At 47.0% G+C, this 15,403-nt stretch overlaps 1 protein-coding gene across 1 annotated transcript in view; it reads right to left on the minus strand.

The window, feature by feature from the left end:
• The window catches only part of LOC307077834 (adhesion G protein-coupled receptor D2), a gene marked incomplete at its 5' end in the record, with an annotated part of 80,490 nt that extends 65,632 nt beyond the window's left edge, over positions 1-14,858 (minus strand). Inside the window, 16 exons of the mRNA XM_079739308.1 lie at positions 409-542; positions 1,081-1,234; positions 2,777-2,879; positions 4,675-4,778; positions 5,971-6,097; positions 6,461-6,516; positions 7,181-7,292; positions 7,558-7,666; positions 8,148-8,285; positions 9,250-9,361; positions 9,823-10,116; positions 11,148-11,227; positions 11,396-11,572; positions 13,198-13,845; positions 14,158-14,385; positions 14,852-14,858. Of these exons, the coding sequence (XP_079595434.1) occupies positions 409-542; positions 1,081-1,234; positions 2,777-2,879; positions 4,675-4,778; positions 5,971-6,097; positions 6,461-6,516; positions 7,181-7,292; positions 7,558-7,666; positions 8,148-8,285; positions 9,250-9,361; positions 9,823-10,116; positions 11,148-11,227; positions 11,396-11,572; positions 13,198-13,845; positions 14,158-14,385; positions 14,852-14,858 (2,583 nt within the window). The remainder of the gene's footprint in view (positions 1-408; positions 543-1,080; positions 1,235-2,776; positions 2,880-4,674; positions 4,779-5,970; positions 6,098-6,460; positions 6,517-7,180; positions 7,293-7,557; positions 7,667-8,147; positions 8,286-9,249; positions 9,362-9,822; positions 10,117-11,147; positions 11,228-11,395; positions 11,573-13,197; positions 13,846-14,157; positions 14,386-14,851) is intronic.
• Positions 14,859-15,403: the final 545 nt, after the last annotated feature.

Consider the following 15,403-nt stretch of genomic DNA (forward strand, 5'->3'; position numbering starts at 1 on the left):
GGTGAGAAGAGAAGAGGAGAGGAAAGGATAAGAGAGGAGAGGTGAGAAGAGAAGAGGAGCAGGTAGGAGAGGAGAGTATAGGAGAGATGATGGGAAGGAGAGAGGGGACAGGGTAGGAGATGGGTAGGAGAGAGGGGACAGAGAGGAGTGAGAGGAGATGGGAGAGAGAAGAAAGGAGAGGAAAGGGTAAGGGTATATGAGGATGGAGAGGAGCAGAGGATCTAAGATAAAGCGCCCTCTAAAGTGGTCAACGTTCAACCACAAAGTACAATTTCTGTGAATACTCTATGAATCTAGAAAACACACAATGACAGATAAAAAAAAAAGAAAAGTAAAAGCCCGGGCAGAGACCCACAGAACCATGTTGCAGAGGAAGACGAGTGAATTGAATGAGGAAGAGTTCCTGACCAGGATTATGAAGATGACGGGCCCAGCAAACCCCCAGATGACCCCGTTCTGGACACTGAGCCAACAGTGACCGTCTGCAGAGTACCTCCCCCTGGACGAGGCCAGCGTGATGGTTACTATCAGAGCCGGCAGCCCTGGGGGGGGGAGGGAGGGAGGGGGAGAGAGGGAGAGGAAGAGAAAAGCGAAAAAACAAATGTAACAGTATCCTAGTGTCGTTTCATAATGCAAGTATCTGTTTACTCTGACCTGACCCAGACAGACAGCCAGCCAGCCAGCCAGACAGACAGACAGACAGACAGAGAGAGAGAGCCAGAGAGAGAGAGAGAGAGAGAGAGCCAGAGAGAGAGCCAGAGAGAGAGACAGAGACAGAGAGAGAGAGAGACAGAGACAGAGACAGAGAGAGAGAGAGAGAGAAAGAAAGAGAGAGCGAGAGAGAGGGAGAGAGCCAGAGAGACAGAGAGAGAGAGAGAGAGCCAGAGAGAGAGAGACAGAGAGAGAGAGAGACAGAGAGAGAGACAGAGAGAGAGAGATAGAGAGGGAGAGAGAGAGAAAAGCGAATGGAATAATATCCTAGTATCATTTCATAATGCAAGAATCTGTGGAATTACGACATTTGACCTCTAGTTGGGAAGAGAGTGGAAAGGCTGAGCTTGTGTTGGTGTGGAGAGTTACCCCAGCCGATCAGGTAGTAGTACTTCATGTGCCGGTCCTCGCTGAGGTTCACAGCGACCACCTTGCTCCAGAGCAGCAGGCCCTCCACCAGCATCCAGCTGAAGGCCGCCATGAAGCAGAGGTGGAGCAGCGCCGCCACCACCGTGCACGCCACCTGGTGGTGGGAGGGGGAGTCACACGCACAGACAGGCTAGCCGATGTTTCGGTGATCAAATCTAGCTTACTCTTGATGGTTTCTTCAAATTGCCTACCCTACCTTTAATGGGATGTGAATAAACTGAATATCATCACTTTTGATAAGGAGTACATAAACTCTAATGTACCTTCATATTGAATAAATGTATTCTTTTTTTATTTGTTGTGTTACACAGCTTCACACAAACAAGAGTTCATATGTCAGTAGACCTTACACACACATGACCCCCTCACACATATGTATGTAAACACACATCCACAAACACACACTATAATTGTTTGGAGTCAGAGGTTAAATAGGTAGAGGTCATGGGCGGGCAGCTGAGGGGCGGGCGTCCATGTTTGCTCATAAACGCGGTGACCGCCGTCACTCACTGCCCAGACGAGATGTCTGGACACCCCTGACAAAATACCAGAGATAGGAATTTGCACATGACGTCTTTATATATCAGCGATTTTTCGGACTCTCCTGCGATGATGTCAATTTGGATTTTATTTAAAAATACAATTTTGTTTTACATTTTAGATTTCAAGATTCAAAAGGTTAATTTGAAGGTTCAGGGTTCGAGGTTCGGACCCTTACAGCTCGACCGTGGACACTGGGCTTCGAAACCCAGAACCGGGAGTCCAACACCCTAACACCGAGGCGACGCTCCCCTACGCTGTATGTCTGTTCCACCACCCCGCCCATGATTTGTCGAGACCCTGCGGTGCAGCTATGTGACCCCGGAGGTTAAGTGTTCCCCGGCGTGACCGGGCGGTGGGGTGGGGTGGGGGTCAAGCCGCCCTCAGTCCTCCAGTGAGGGACTGGACCATGTGTCGTTGCCCCTGATGGATTCCACATTACCGGACGCTTATGTCACACCCAGAGATGCCTCTCCATTTGTTTTGACTGGTGCTGTCCCCCCACCCCCACCCAGCCCGGGTCTGCTGTTACGTTAACGATTTCTAAATCCCATTAGAATGACGGCTAGCCACTCAGTGCTGCGATGACATAATGCTTTGATAGCATGAGAGAAAGTCACTGGCAGTGAGGTGTCATTTGACTGGTAAGCTTTTGTTTCTTGTTCACTTCTTAGGAATATGTTCACGATTCCAAATCGGAAGATGTTTCCCACTATTAGGTATAAAATAAATAATATTCATAATATGATATAAGCCTACATGCTAAGATTTTGTATAGTCGAATCTGATTCGTCAGGCCAGACCCATCGTTAAGCGATCGTCAAATAATGCAGGATATATTTTTTTGTGATCTATGCCGTTCAATAATGCCTCATTATTATGTTATTTTGCATGGTTTAATTGCTTGTAAATAACCAGTTGGCTTATCAGGGTTCCCCACAGCTGTCTACAGTCGAGGTGTGTTGCCTCCACGTCATGACAGACAGCCTCTACAAACAAATTAACTTCAACAGTATGGCGACGTCAGCGTCTGCATTCAATTTGACAGGAGATATAGATATAGGCGGGGGGGGAGGGTGTCGGGGGGGATCCGAACCTTGTGATGAAGGGCTGAGCCACTGCAGAGCAAGACTACTTGGGCACAGATCAGAGCCACAAACAGGTTCTTGTGGATCGACGTCCGGTCCGACCTGGGGATGCTGGGAAGGGACAGGAGTGTCAGAGGACAAGTGTGGCTTTGTGCAGTGACTTCTTTGACTGCTTTTTTTTCGAGACTTTGTTAATGAAGAACTCGTTATCAGTTGAATACATTTTGTCTTCTGATTGTTACACAGCTTCGGGGAATGCTCCATTCTGATTGGTCGGTTATGGCATTCAGTGGTCTGTTATTTCTGTATAGTAGACCGTGGCTATGTATAACAGACCGTTGCTATGCAAGCTTTTTCCAACCGTTGAACCAAACAGACAATTTGTTTATTAGACCGTGGCTATGTATAACAGACCGTTGCTATGCAAGCTTTTTCCAACCGTAGAACCAAAACGGACAATTTCTTTATTAGCGGATGCAATAAATTGATTTTAGTCTTAATGAGTTTTAGTTTTTTTAATCTTCACACAAACTTGTTTTTTATCTCCATGTGACGAATATATCTAGCACTGTAGCTCACGGTGTTTTCCCATGTCTCTACGAACCACTGCAAAGACCTAGCCAACCCTAAAACGGCCCTACAGTTGTAGCACCTGACATACGCCCCTAATTGACAGCGAAGAGGAGGCCCAAAACGGCCGCACCTTGCAACAGTAACCAATGGGCACCTCAGAGCAAGGCACACAAACAGAATGTTTCCCATTTCCCAGGTGTCCTAAGACCCGCGTGCCTGCAGTGGAGCAGGGGGGCTGACAGAGGGCCAAGGAGGTTTATGTGAGGGGGGAGCTTGTGTGGGTGGGTAAGGGAGGGTGACGAACTAAAGAGCCACTCATTACCTCCGTATAGATTAGGACTCATTAAGACTCATTTCACATCTACATTACCCTCCGTCGCCACGGTAATTTCACGCTGGGATGGGCGTAGCCACAATCAGTACCGTGTGTGTGTGTGTGTGTGTGTGTGTGTGCGTGTCTGATTTAGGTCAGTTGTAAATCGTAGGGGTCTCTTCACCTGCTGATAGTTAATTAATCCGGTTAATTAACAGCAGTGGAAATGCTGCCATAAAGCTTGGGATTGGATCCATGCACAGACCACTAATTACTGGATTAGCATCCGTCAATAGTACCAGCTGACTGACAAACTCAGTGCTGGAAGGCCAATCAAGGCAGGCTTCCCCTGTTGGTTCACTATTTATCCTGCTGACTGTTATATGTAACCCTCAACACTGTATGTGTACATAAATAACAAAAATAGCTCTTCATATCATCTGGTGAAGATCAGCCGTTTCTTTGATATCAAAACCACCTGCTCTTGTGCCAACAGTCATTGATCACCGTCAAGTCGCTGGGATCAGATTTCTTTCGCACTCAGATGATTGAAACACAAACAATCCTCAATTTAGGCTGTGTCTGCCTCCTATGTTTAAATGATCTGCTGCCACACGATTATTTGCTTTAACCAGCAGGTGTTCCTGTCACTAATAGATGGGCCTTTAAGTCCTGATTCAATAACAAATTATGTATGGATGGTAAATTGTAACTTGGGGGAGACAGTTGACTCTAATCCTTATTTTTAATCCTATATTTTTTTTAGAAGTCATTTTTGAAGCAAAAACTTAAACTAAAATTGTACTTAAAAATAAAAAGCCAATCACATTTGATCTATAATTCAGGGATCCATGATGGGTCAAACCCCCTGCCTACAGTTTCCTAACATGCCACTGTGTAGCGAGCGGTAGGCTAACAGAAGTGTGTGTGTGTGTGTGTGTGTGTGTGTGTGTGTGTGTGTGTGTGTGTGTGTGTGTGTGTGTGTGTGTGTGTGTGTGTGTGTGTTATTTGGCCGCTCACTCTAACACGGTGAAGAGCATCAAGGTCACCACCAGTGCACACAGAGATGCTCCCGAGCCGATGAACGTCAGCTTGGTCAGAATGGCCTCATCCTCGTCGCTCCACTGGTGGAGATAGGGAGAGAGGGAGAGACAAGGAGAGAGAGTGATAAAGACAGACGGACAGATAGACAGAAAGACAGCGACGGATCGTGGGAGAGAGATTGAGACAAGGAGAGGGAGTGATAAAGACAGACGGACAGACAGACAGAAAGACAGAGACAGATAGAGGGAGAGAGGGAGAGACAAGGAGAGAGAGTGATAAAGACAGACGGACAGAAAGACAGAGACAGATAGAGGGAGAGAGGGAGAGACAAGGAGAGAGAGTGATAAAGACAGACGGACAGAAAGACAGAGACAGATAGCGGGAGAGAGAGAGAGAGATAGAGACAAGGAGAAGGAGTGATAAAGACAGACGCGTCTGTCTTTATCACTCCTTCTCCTTGTCTCTCTCTCTGCCTCTCTCCCGTGGGAGAGAGATCGTGGGAGAGAGGCAGAGAGAGACAAGGGGAGGGAATGATAAAGACAGATGGACGGACAGACAGAAAGACAGAGACAGATAGAGGGAGAGAGAGAGACAAGGAGAGGGAGTGATAAAGACAGACGGACAGACAGACAGAAAGACAGATAGAGGGAGAGAGATTGAGACAAGGAGAGGGAGTGATAAAGACAGACGGACAGACAGACAGAAAGACAGATAGAGGGAGAGAGAGAGAGACAAGGAGAGGGAGTGATAAAGACAGACGGACAGACAGACAGAAAGACAGAGACAGATAGAGGGAGAGAGAGAGAGACAAGGAGAGGGAGTGATAAAGACAGACGGACAGACAGACAGAAAGACAGAGACAGATAGAGGGAGAGAGATTGAGACAAGGAGAGGGAGAGATAAAGACAGACAGACAGAAAGAAAGACCAAGACAGATAGTGAGAGGGAGAGGGAGAGAGATGTAGATAAAGAGAGTGAGTGGAGAAAGAGAAAGAAAGAGTCAGAGAGGAAGGAAGGAGAAGAAAGAGATATATAAAATAAAAAGTGCATGGATTGCTGCTAACGATCTTTGTTTTCACACCATGAATTGTGCATGCAAAGCAAGTGATAAGAGTGTGACATCTACTCGTAAATATTACATAACAACCCCCCCCCCACACACACACACACACACAATATTGTTGTTGACTAAGTTAAAAGGAATCAATTGCTCAATAAATTATCGTATTGTTGTGCATCCATCCACTGTCCGACGAGTGCAAAATGCGTTACCTTGGATTCCATGTAGTTCATGAGGATGGCAAAGTTGGTGGTGTGGCTACAGAAACAGGATGTGACATCAGAGCCCTCATACGTCACTTTGCAGTCCTTACTGGACCAGAGAGGGGCATGTTCCCGCCTACATGGTCAAACACACACACACACACACATGAACACACACACACACACACACACGTCATCAACACATTTTCCACACATTCAAATACCACAAACCAACAAAAAGGTCAACGTCTACATCTTTACGACTGTATTCCTTGTTTTCATAACTAGAGTATAACATCGTATTACATCGGCTTATAGCGGCGTAAATGAACACAGAGAGACGGACAGACGGACATTTAGGCACGCAGAAAGAAGGCTGGCGGGCGGACTAGTATAAACACCATGTATCATTAACCTAGTAGTTCTGGATCCACACTGGCATAACATGCTATAACATTCACCGGCCTTGACGGCCGGCTCTGCTGCTGCTAATACTTACAGCAGGGTGTAGTTCCAAAAGACACAAACAGGCGTGACTCGCTGAGAATACTCCGCCTAGGAACAGAAATGCATGTATTCACACCCGTAATGTCTCTCTCTCTCTCCCTCCTTCCCTACTTCCCTCCTTCCCTCCCTCCCTCCCTCCCTCTCGTCCTATACCCTGAAGGAAGGACGATGATGTTTTAATGCAACATGGATCAAATCCAATGTCTAAGAATTCCTTGGCAGATGTCGGATGTAAGACAGTCGAATAGTTATGTTGATTCAGAGAGTAAATGTAACGCATATATCATGCTCAGACAAAGAAATGTGTTGGCCTCCTGAGAACTGATACAGAAAATGAAGTCTTATCTTTACCCTTACTTATTTTGCTGATTATCATTGGCCAAAGACCAAGTAAAAAGAGTGCTTACATACCAACGGCGTTCTGCATTAGATAAGAACAGTAAGTCAAAGCTTAATTTAATAAATAGAGTTAAATTAGCCTGTAAACCCGTGAACCTATCACAGCACACATACAGGTGGTTTTCATTTATCTTTTAAGTAAAGAACGAGTTAAGAACCTCAACTAATGAATCACAATCACTGAACGCCAACATTCTGTTTGACTGGGGAAAATGGGAATGGGGTAGGTCCAACAAAAACACCTTTTAAGACAAAGGGGTTGTATAGTTTGGACCCTACCCCTACATGTGCAAAAGGAATGGGCGGACCGTACCACGTTGGGGGTGGTGAGGGTGTACTGCACAGCGACAGGAATGGTTCGGGCCTTCACGGGGTCTCGAACGGTGGCTGAGATGACGGCTGTGGCCAGGTGACCTGGAAGAACGCTGAAAAGTAACCACGGTTACACAGGTGATTCAAGTTCTTAAAAAACAAACGCGCTGTTGTTTTATTATTAAATAAGGAACTGAGAATTCACCTGCATGTTGGCTTTTCCGTATTATCCATTATTGACCTAGGTAGGCCTACTAAATCTTTCATAAAGCAGTCCTAGATTAATTCATGACCTTTCTTTTTATATCACGCAACATTTCACATTATCAATAAAACCCGAGCGCCATCCATAACCGGTGGTAAATTCCTTCCGCCTACCTCTGGCCGTTCTTCGGGTCGTCTGGAGGAGCCGGCTGCTGCTCGACCGCAGACATGATCTCATTCAGACGGCTGTAATACGTATGGATGAACATCACCTCCTCGTGTCCTGAGGACACAGGTTCAAGCCCTTGTTTGGTTTTTCCTCGTGTTTTACATTTCACTTATACAAACACAATGTGACTTTTGAGGATGTTCTGCTTTCAGAGCTGTCCACAGAGCCGAGACCAGCGTGTACAGTATCTGAATTGTGATGTGTTGACATGTCAGTGTGCATGCGTGTCCTTGCAATGTATGTGCGTGTGTGTGTGTGTGTGTGTTTGTGTGTGTCTGTGTGGTACCTAGCATGTGTAATATGTGCAGCGCAGTATCTTGGACTAGAAGATGTGCATGGGTGTGTGTGTGTGTGTGTGTGTCTGTGTGTGTGGGTGTGTGTGTGTGTGTGTGTGTGTGAAGTCTGTGTGTGTGGGTGGGTGGGATGGTGTGTGTGCTTGCGTGCGTGCGTACGTGTGTGCGTGTGCTGTGGGTGCGGCGTGTGCATGTGGGTGCGTGTGCGTGCGTGCGTGCGTGAGTGTGTGTGTGTGTGCTACCTAGCATGTGTAACCTGTGCAGCTCGGTGTCTGGGACCAGCAGCTCCTCCAGGCTGCTTCTGTGAGATGTCAGCGCCGAGGGCTTGAAGACGTGCCTGCAGCTCCCCTGAGAAAGCCTGAGCCTCTCCACGCGCACGTCTGCATCCACGCAAGCACGCACACACACACACACACGGCCAGAGACACATACACACAGCCGCAGACACACACACACAGCCACAGACACACACAGCCGCAGACACAAACACACACACACAGCCGCAGACACACAGCCACAGACACACACACACAGCCACAGACACACACACACAGCCACAGACACAAACACACACACACACAAACAAACACACACAGCCGCACACACACATACACACACACAGCCGCAGACACAAACACACACACACACACACACACACACAGCCGCAGACACAAACACACAGCCGCAGACAAAAACACACACACACAGAGCCACAGACACACACATACACACACGCACACACACACTCCCTCACAACCACAGACACAAACACAATCGCACACACGTACCGGGGCAAACACGTTATGTTCATATCTGGGCTCATGAAACAAATATATTAGAAAACCAAATAAATCAAAAGGCTGTTATAGTTAAAGGGACAGGCAAGATCTTAAAACATTAAATAACCATAACAAATCACAGGGCGGTGTATTGACTATACCCATATATCTTTCAGGAAAATGTGAAAAGGCATATTAATATACATATTAGTATCCGTACAAAGTCAGCTAATAAACAAAACTTCTCTCAAAGGCCGGCAGACATGGCCGCTTTAGAGTGGGCTGGCTTGGCCACGCGAGTGTATGCTAATTGGTGGACTTCCTTGGCCATTAAAATACAACCACAAGTAGAATATTATCCTCTGAGGAACACTGCAATATAAACGGTCACATTATGAAGATACAACATTCAACAAGCTCGTAAAGTCATTTTTAGTACGATTGTTTTAACCACGGATAATATTGTCTACCGCTGTCTGGGTAGTCCACTCATCTAATTGTAAGTTAGCAAGTCGACACTGTGTTGCTCCCCAACCCACGGTGACATACTGAGGTGTTTCATCACCTATGTTGTTGGTGGACAGACGGAAAGCTCTTCCCTCATGGAACAGAGAGTCTGCCAGAACTCTGGTCAGTCTGTCGATGCTCTCCACCACCGTGAACGGACCCAAACGGACCTGGATGTCAAGAAGCGTTCGTTGATGAATCTATCGAGTCTCAGCGTCGGCCAGGCTGGCAGTAGTAGCATTAGTGAACAAAGTAGATCTCTTACTTTCATTTACATTTACATCTATGGCATTTAGCAGACGCTTTGATCCAAAGCGACTAGCGGTTCATACGGCGGCGGCAGGGTCAGCCGTGCAAAACTCGTCTGGAGCATTTAGGGTTAGGTGTCGTGCTCAGGGACCCCTCGACACTAGGAGGAGCCAGGGGTCCGACTAGCACCCTTCGACCCCCCCTCCCCCCCCCCTTCATTATTTTAACATTTCATCACATGCGTGTCCGATTTTTTTTGTTCACGATTCACCACGATTGGGTGAATCCTGTTCACCAAAAAGCCTCAAAGATCAATAACAACTTAAAAAAAAAACACGAACGGGCTGAACAACCATCCGAACATGGCACTGGTTCTCCTCACCCCTTCCTCCGAGGGGCCCGACCACCAGGACGCCGCCTGGGGCTCCAGCAACATGCTGGCCATCTTCAGGTAGTTGGTCGCCACGGACACCATGGTCTCGGCCCCGGGGGCCTCGGGTGAGGGACCCGGGGGGGCCCGGTCTAGGTCCACCATCTGGCAGAGGAAGGCCACGTCCGCGGGGGTGAAGACGCCGGGCCCCTCCCTCTCCACCACCCGCAGCACGGCCTGGGTCAGGGCGTCGGCGGAGGGGAGGTCTCTGCTCCAGGTGCTGTTGGCGCTCATCTCCTCCATCACCTGGGGACGGCCAACGGCAGAGGAGGCACAATCCGATATCGCCGAGTGTTCATTTTTCCTGGGCCAACATCACAACCACCCGATCAGCAGTCACCTCGACACCGACCAATCAGCGGCGAGTGCTGTTACGACGTCCCCGTTTTCCATCGCCCGCCTCCCAGAACTGTTAGCTAGCTTGCGGCTGTGCCCAGTGCGACCTGCTGCCTACCAAAGATTCTGAATATCTGCACGTTCTGCTCGTGCGTGCGCGCAAACGGTAAGTTAGGCAAATAACATACAGATCATATGCATGTTTTTTAGCTAGGTTAGCCTAGTTTAGTTTGGCCCAGGAAAAATTAATACTTGGCGACATCAGATTGTGCAGCAGAGGATGACCGTCCTCTGTGTGCCATCCCAACTAGGAATGGGAGCGCTGTGGTCACAGCCCGTAGTAGAAGGGCCAGAAGATGCGAGTCTCTCGCGATCCCAGTCAGATTCAATCACACGTGATTGATTTTATGGTTGCAAGCATTTCTATGATCGGGTGGCGTGTGTGTGGGTCAGAAAATAAAATCGCCAGGGTAACTGTCAATGTAGCCAATGAAAAGTGAGTAGTTGTGAGGAGGAGCCAGAGGAAACAGGACGTCTTCAAAAACATTAACAACGTGGAATAAGCCAATAGGTCAATATCAAAAATAAGTGAAGTGAGCAAGTGTGGAATTTACAGAAAGGTTTAGGGATCAATCCCCAAGGCCTGTCAATCTGTGGGCATCCTTGAGCAAGACGCTTAACCCCTACCCCCTTATGACTTGTATCTGTATTCACAGATGCAAGTTTTCACATTCCTAAATCCCAAAATAGAATAGAAAATACAGAGACATGTAGCTAACAATATATTTGAACTGCACATAAATTACGAAATACAATAAGGATGACATAACACATATCTTTGTCATTACAATGATAGTTTCATCCATAACATATGGTCTTCATTAGGTTGAAAATGACTATGTGCCATCGGTTGATATGGACCAGCTTCACGTCTGACTCACCGGCTTGGCCAGAGGATCTCTGCTCAGCGTGCTAAAGATGGGAGTCTTTGGAAAATGCCTGTTCAGTATGTCTGCTCCATCTGCAATCAGTTACAACCATGAATTTTTTTGTTGGAAAAATGTTAATTATAATTCGGGTTCCATGCGTCAGACCAATACTATGCATACTGTAATTTTCTTTTGCAGTTATCATTTTGTAGTCCATTTTGTACTTCTGCATGATGATGTCATCCCACAGCGGCAGTTACCTTTCTTAAACTCGCAGACCACCCCTTTGGGGGCGTCGCACTTGTCAAAACCCCAACTGACACTCCCAGGGTCAAAGGTCACACAACAGTCGACCTGGGAGGTCTGGACTGCTTTCACGGAGAGGTTGTGGTTGGCCAGTAAACTGGGATCCAGGTTCAACGCTCCACTGCTGTAATCTGGGTACAGAATACGGCACAGTTTCAGTTTTAATGTATTGTTTCGATCTGTTAAACCTTTATTCACAAAAGGGTGGCCGACAGAGCCATGAACTGGATTATAGTCATTAAAGGCTAACGCCTCGTGCCCACTGCACCGTCCGTCAAAGGACGTCGGAAGGCGCGGCTGACGGACGGGGGAGCTTTCCAGGGTCGTCAGAGCCCGAGTAGTGTCACAGTGCTTAAATTTGCATACGCGATCTGATTGGATGACGGATCCATCGCTGCCGAAAAAGTTGAAAATTTTTCAACTTTTTGACGGCGCCGAAGGCTCCAACGGAGCGCACGGATCCTCAATGCATTGCGCGTCCGTCCCCATTCAAAGTCAATGGGGATCAGTCAACGGACGGTGCAGTGGGCATGAGGCGTAGAAGTTGTACACGTTTCTAAGATTAGAGATGGTTGATTAACTTTAGTATATCTTATGTAAAACAATGTTGGTTGAGGATATAATCGTACTTGTAGTAGTAGTGTGTAGTAGTAATAACTGAGTAGCTGTTCTTCTCCAGCAGCAGCTGGCTGGGTGCTCCACAGGGGCAGACCCAGTGGGGTTTTGACCTGGTTAAATTGAGGAAACATCTCTTTGCTACCCTTAATAGCGTAGGGATAAAGGAAGGTTAACTAGGGTGCCAAAGGGCACTGAACTCCAAATGGCCCATTTGTAAAGCCAAAGCATTGTGCCATTGCCAGTCTGACTGAGTTTGGTGAGAGCCTAAACCCTAATGCACGCTGGTAAACACAAGTGGAAATAGGGAGAGAGATTGACTGAAATTAAGTAAGAGATGTGACCTTTTTTCACTTTAGAAGTCAAACCCTTTTTGAGTCGCATCCACAATTGGTCATTAAGCAGATGCTTTGATCCAAAGCGACCTCTAAGGAAAACATTCAATATGGGAGCAACTGCAAAAAAAAGTGTAAGTGCTTAAAAAACAACCAGATGGGAGTTCAGAAGGAATGTCGGAAGCTGTGGGAATCGGAAAACAAGTAAATGTGTTAGAGCTGACGAAGTGACACACCTAAACAACGACTAATACACCTAATATGTAGCCTAGTCACAGCCACACAGAAACAGCTCTCTCTCTGCTCTCTGTGTTTCACTTTTTACTGGACGAGTTTGGTTGAACCTCGTTCACGCCTCACTACACATGGGTGACGTCAGACTGGGAGAAGTCGAGTCTTTTTAGGGTGGGTTCCACCATGATGTCAGTCCTGAGATATTTACAACAACCATGTTGAAGGGCTGCCAACGCTGGCCAGATACTACTTTGCCACTGGCTTCCCTATTCATGTTGTGGCTGGGAGCGGGTCAGAGACATAGCAAGAGACAAAGAGAGTCCTAATAAAAGGGGTTAATGTTAATTTGAAGTGTGTTCAAGGAGAAAAGATGGTTAGATGTATAAACTTGAATCTCAAGCCAAAACGGTTCACTACCAGTCACCCCCTATTACCTAAAACCCCCATTTCAACATGGGTTCACATCCAGTATTTCAATCTTGATAAACAAACAATTACACATTTCCCATTGCTTGGATTGTCTTCTAGGCACTACGTTCTAGCCAAGGTGCTGCGTTCTAGCGTCTAGGTACCTTGACACGGCTTCTGTCCCAGCAACTTTGTGATGGCTGAATCCATCTCCAGGGACCCTCGTTTCCATTTGAACTCCAGGCCAACGGGGATGGGCAAGTACTGCGTCTCCATGGAGAGTATCTCCGCGGCGCTCAGCACGCGCTTCCAGATGTGCAGCTGTCTGATACTTCCAGAGAAGGACTCGTTCGCCTTTGCCAAGGCCCCCAGGGTGCCCTTGTCCTGCCCGATGATAAAAACACCGTCGGCGCCGAGTGCGTTGCCGACGTGCAGTCCGTCGCCTTCGCCCACCTGGCGGCCATCCGCAAACATCTCCCAGCGGCCGCCATCTTGGCTCCAGGCGACGCAGAGCGAGTGCCAGGAGCCGTCATGGCTGAAGGCGTCGCGGTAGGGCCCATTGTTCCCGTGGACCCGTAAGGCCAGCTGGACGGGCCCGGGCCGGCCCGCGTCCAAGCTGGCCCAGATCTGCAGCTCGTTAACGTTGGACTGGACTGAGTAGGAAATGACGGTGGAAGAACCTGAGGCACCGCGGGCTAAGCGTAGCTGGAGGCACACGGTCACGGAGTCCATGGACGGGAACTGGTGGAGGAGGCGCGCGTTCTTCATGTTCGATCGTTGGCCGAACTCCAGACTGAGGGTCTCCGGGGGATCTGAGTGGAAAGGGGAATGACACATTGTTCGTATCGTTTCATGCCTTTAGTTCGCCATCCTGCGAGTTGTCAATGATTTAGGAATAAATAAACTCAACATGACATTCATATGAAAACCCTGAGAGAGAGTCCTCCACGAAATCCACAAAATGCTCATGTACCAAGTTACCAAGATTAACCACTGCTCGAAAGATGGATCTAAGCCTCGGGGGCGAATTGAAAATTTGTCATGGCCACATTACCTCCACAATGTTCTGTGCTCAGTTTGGGTCTTCACAATATCCTAAGTAATGGGAACTAGAACAAACTCACCTTTGACATGCGTCATGAATGTGCTGGCGACCCAGACGGGCTGGGAGATGTTCCGGGACTTCAGCAAGGCTGTGATCGCTTGGTTCTCGGCCGCGTCGCTGGCCGTGGCCAAAGCCCCCATGCGGTGGCTGCACAGACGCCCAGCGCTGTGCCACGTCAGTCTGTCCTTCACATACTCGTAGTCGGGCTGCTCTCTGGCCACCGCTGTGCTGGTGTGCAGCGTGAAGGCTGGTTCAACAAAATATAATATTAAACCTTTATTGATTCAGGGAAAGGCCATTGAGATCAGGCTCTGTTTTTCAATGAAGCCCTGATTACAACATATAAAAACAGAAATCCAAATGCACAACAGATACAACCCCCAAAAAAATGAACAACAATAAGCAAACTTAATGTTAAGGAATATCAACTTCTATCAGACACATTTTGTAGACCATAGAGTATATAAAACATTGTTACCTTATCTATAGGCCAAAGGTGTTGAGAGAGCAGTCTACTATAATTGTAAGCTTAACTTTTGCTTTGTTTATCTTCAACTAGAACTGTGTTGTGAATCCCATAGCTGCTCTGTATATTTGAAACCATTGTTTTTGTAGGATTATATTGTAGCCCCCCTATTGATTCTAAGCCTTTGGTTGATCTCAGAATCACCTGTAAATTGCTTAAGGTAAAAGCAGATGTATTGAAAGCTTACCTGGCATGCAAAACCCACATTTAGTTCTAAGCCATGTCTGCAAAAACATAAGAAACAAGTCTACTCTCTACAATAAATACCTTCAAAATATGTTAAGTAAAGTTGTTGTTTTTGCTTGCAATGCATTTATTTGAGTATTCTTTGACTTCCGTAAGTTGTTTAGGCTATAAAAGTATGCTTTTGGCTCCACATTTTGTGTTACATACATTCAGCAGCTAAGTCAACTCAAAAGGCTTTGTATAATATAATTCTGGCCGCAGTCCCAACTTGACATCATCTGCTTAGTGAAGGATTAATGACATGAGACCCACAGTCATGAACAGTGTAACTTGAACCATATGATGGAGTACGCTCCATTAAAATGGTGAAGTCATGACTCCTTACAGTAGAATCAGCCAGTGGTAAGGAAAAATAGGTGAAACGTAGAAGATTATGAGTCAGATACAGTAGGTTGTGTGAATAAAATCAGTTTTTGTATACTTCTATATTTGAGCCATTTGGTAGATTAAGATAGATTCAGTTACAGACTTCTGTGATAAACACTAAACACAA

The sequence above is a fragment of the Pollachius pollachius genome, assembly GCF_949987615.1.
Source record: "Pollachius pollachius genome assembly, chromosome: 7".
Taxonomy (NCBI): Eukaryota; Metazoa; Chordata; class Actinopteri; order Gadiformes; family Gadidae; genus Pollachius; species Pollachius pollachius.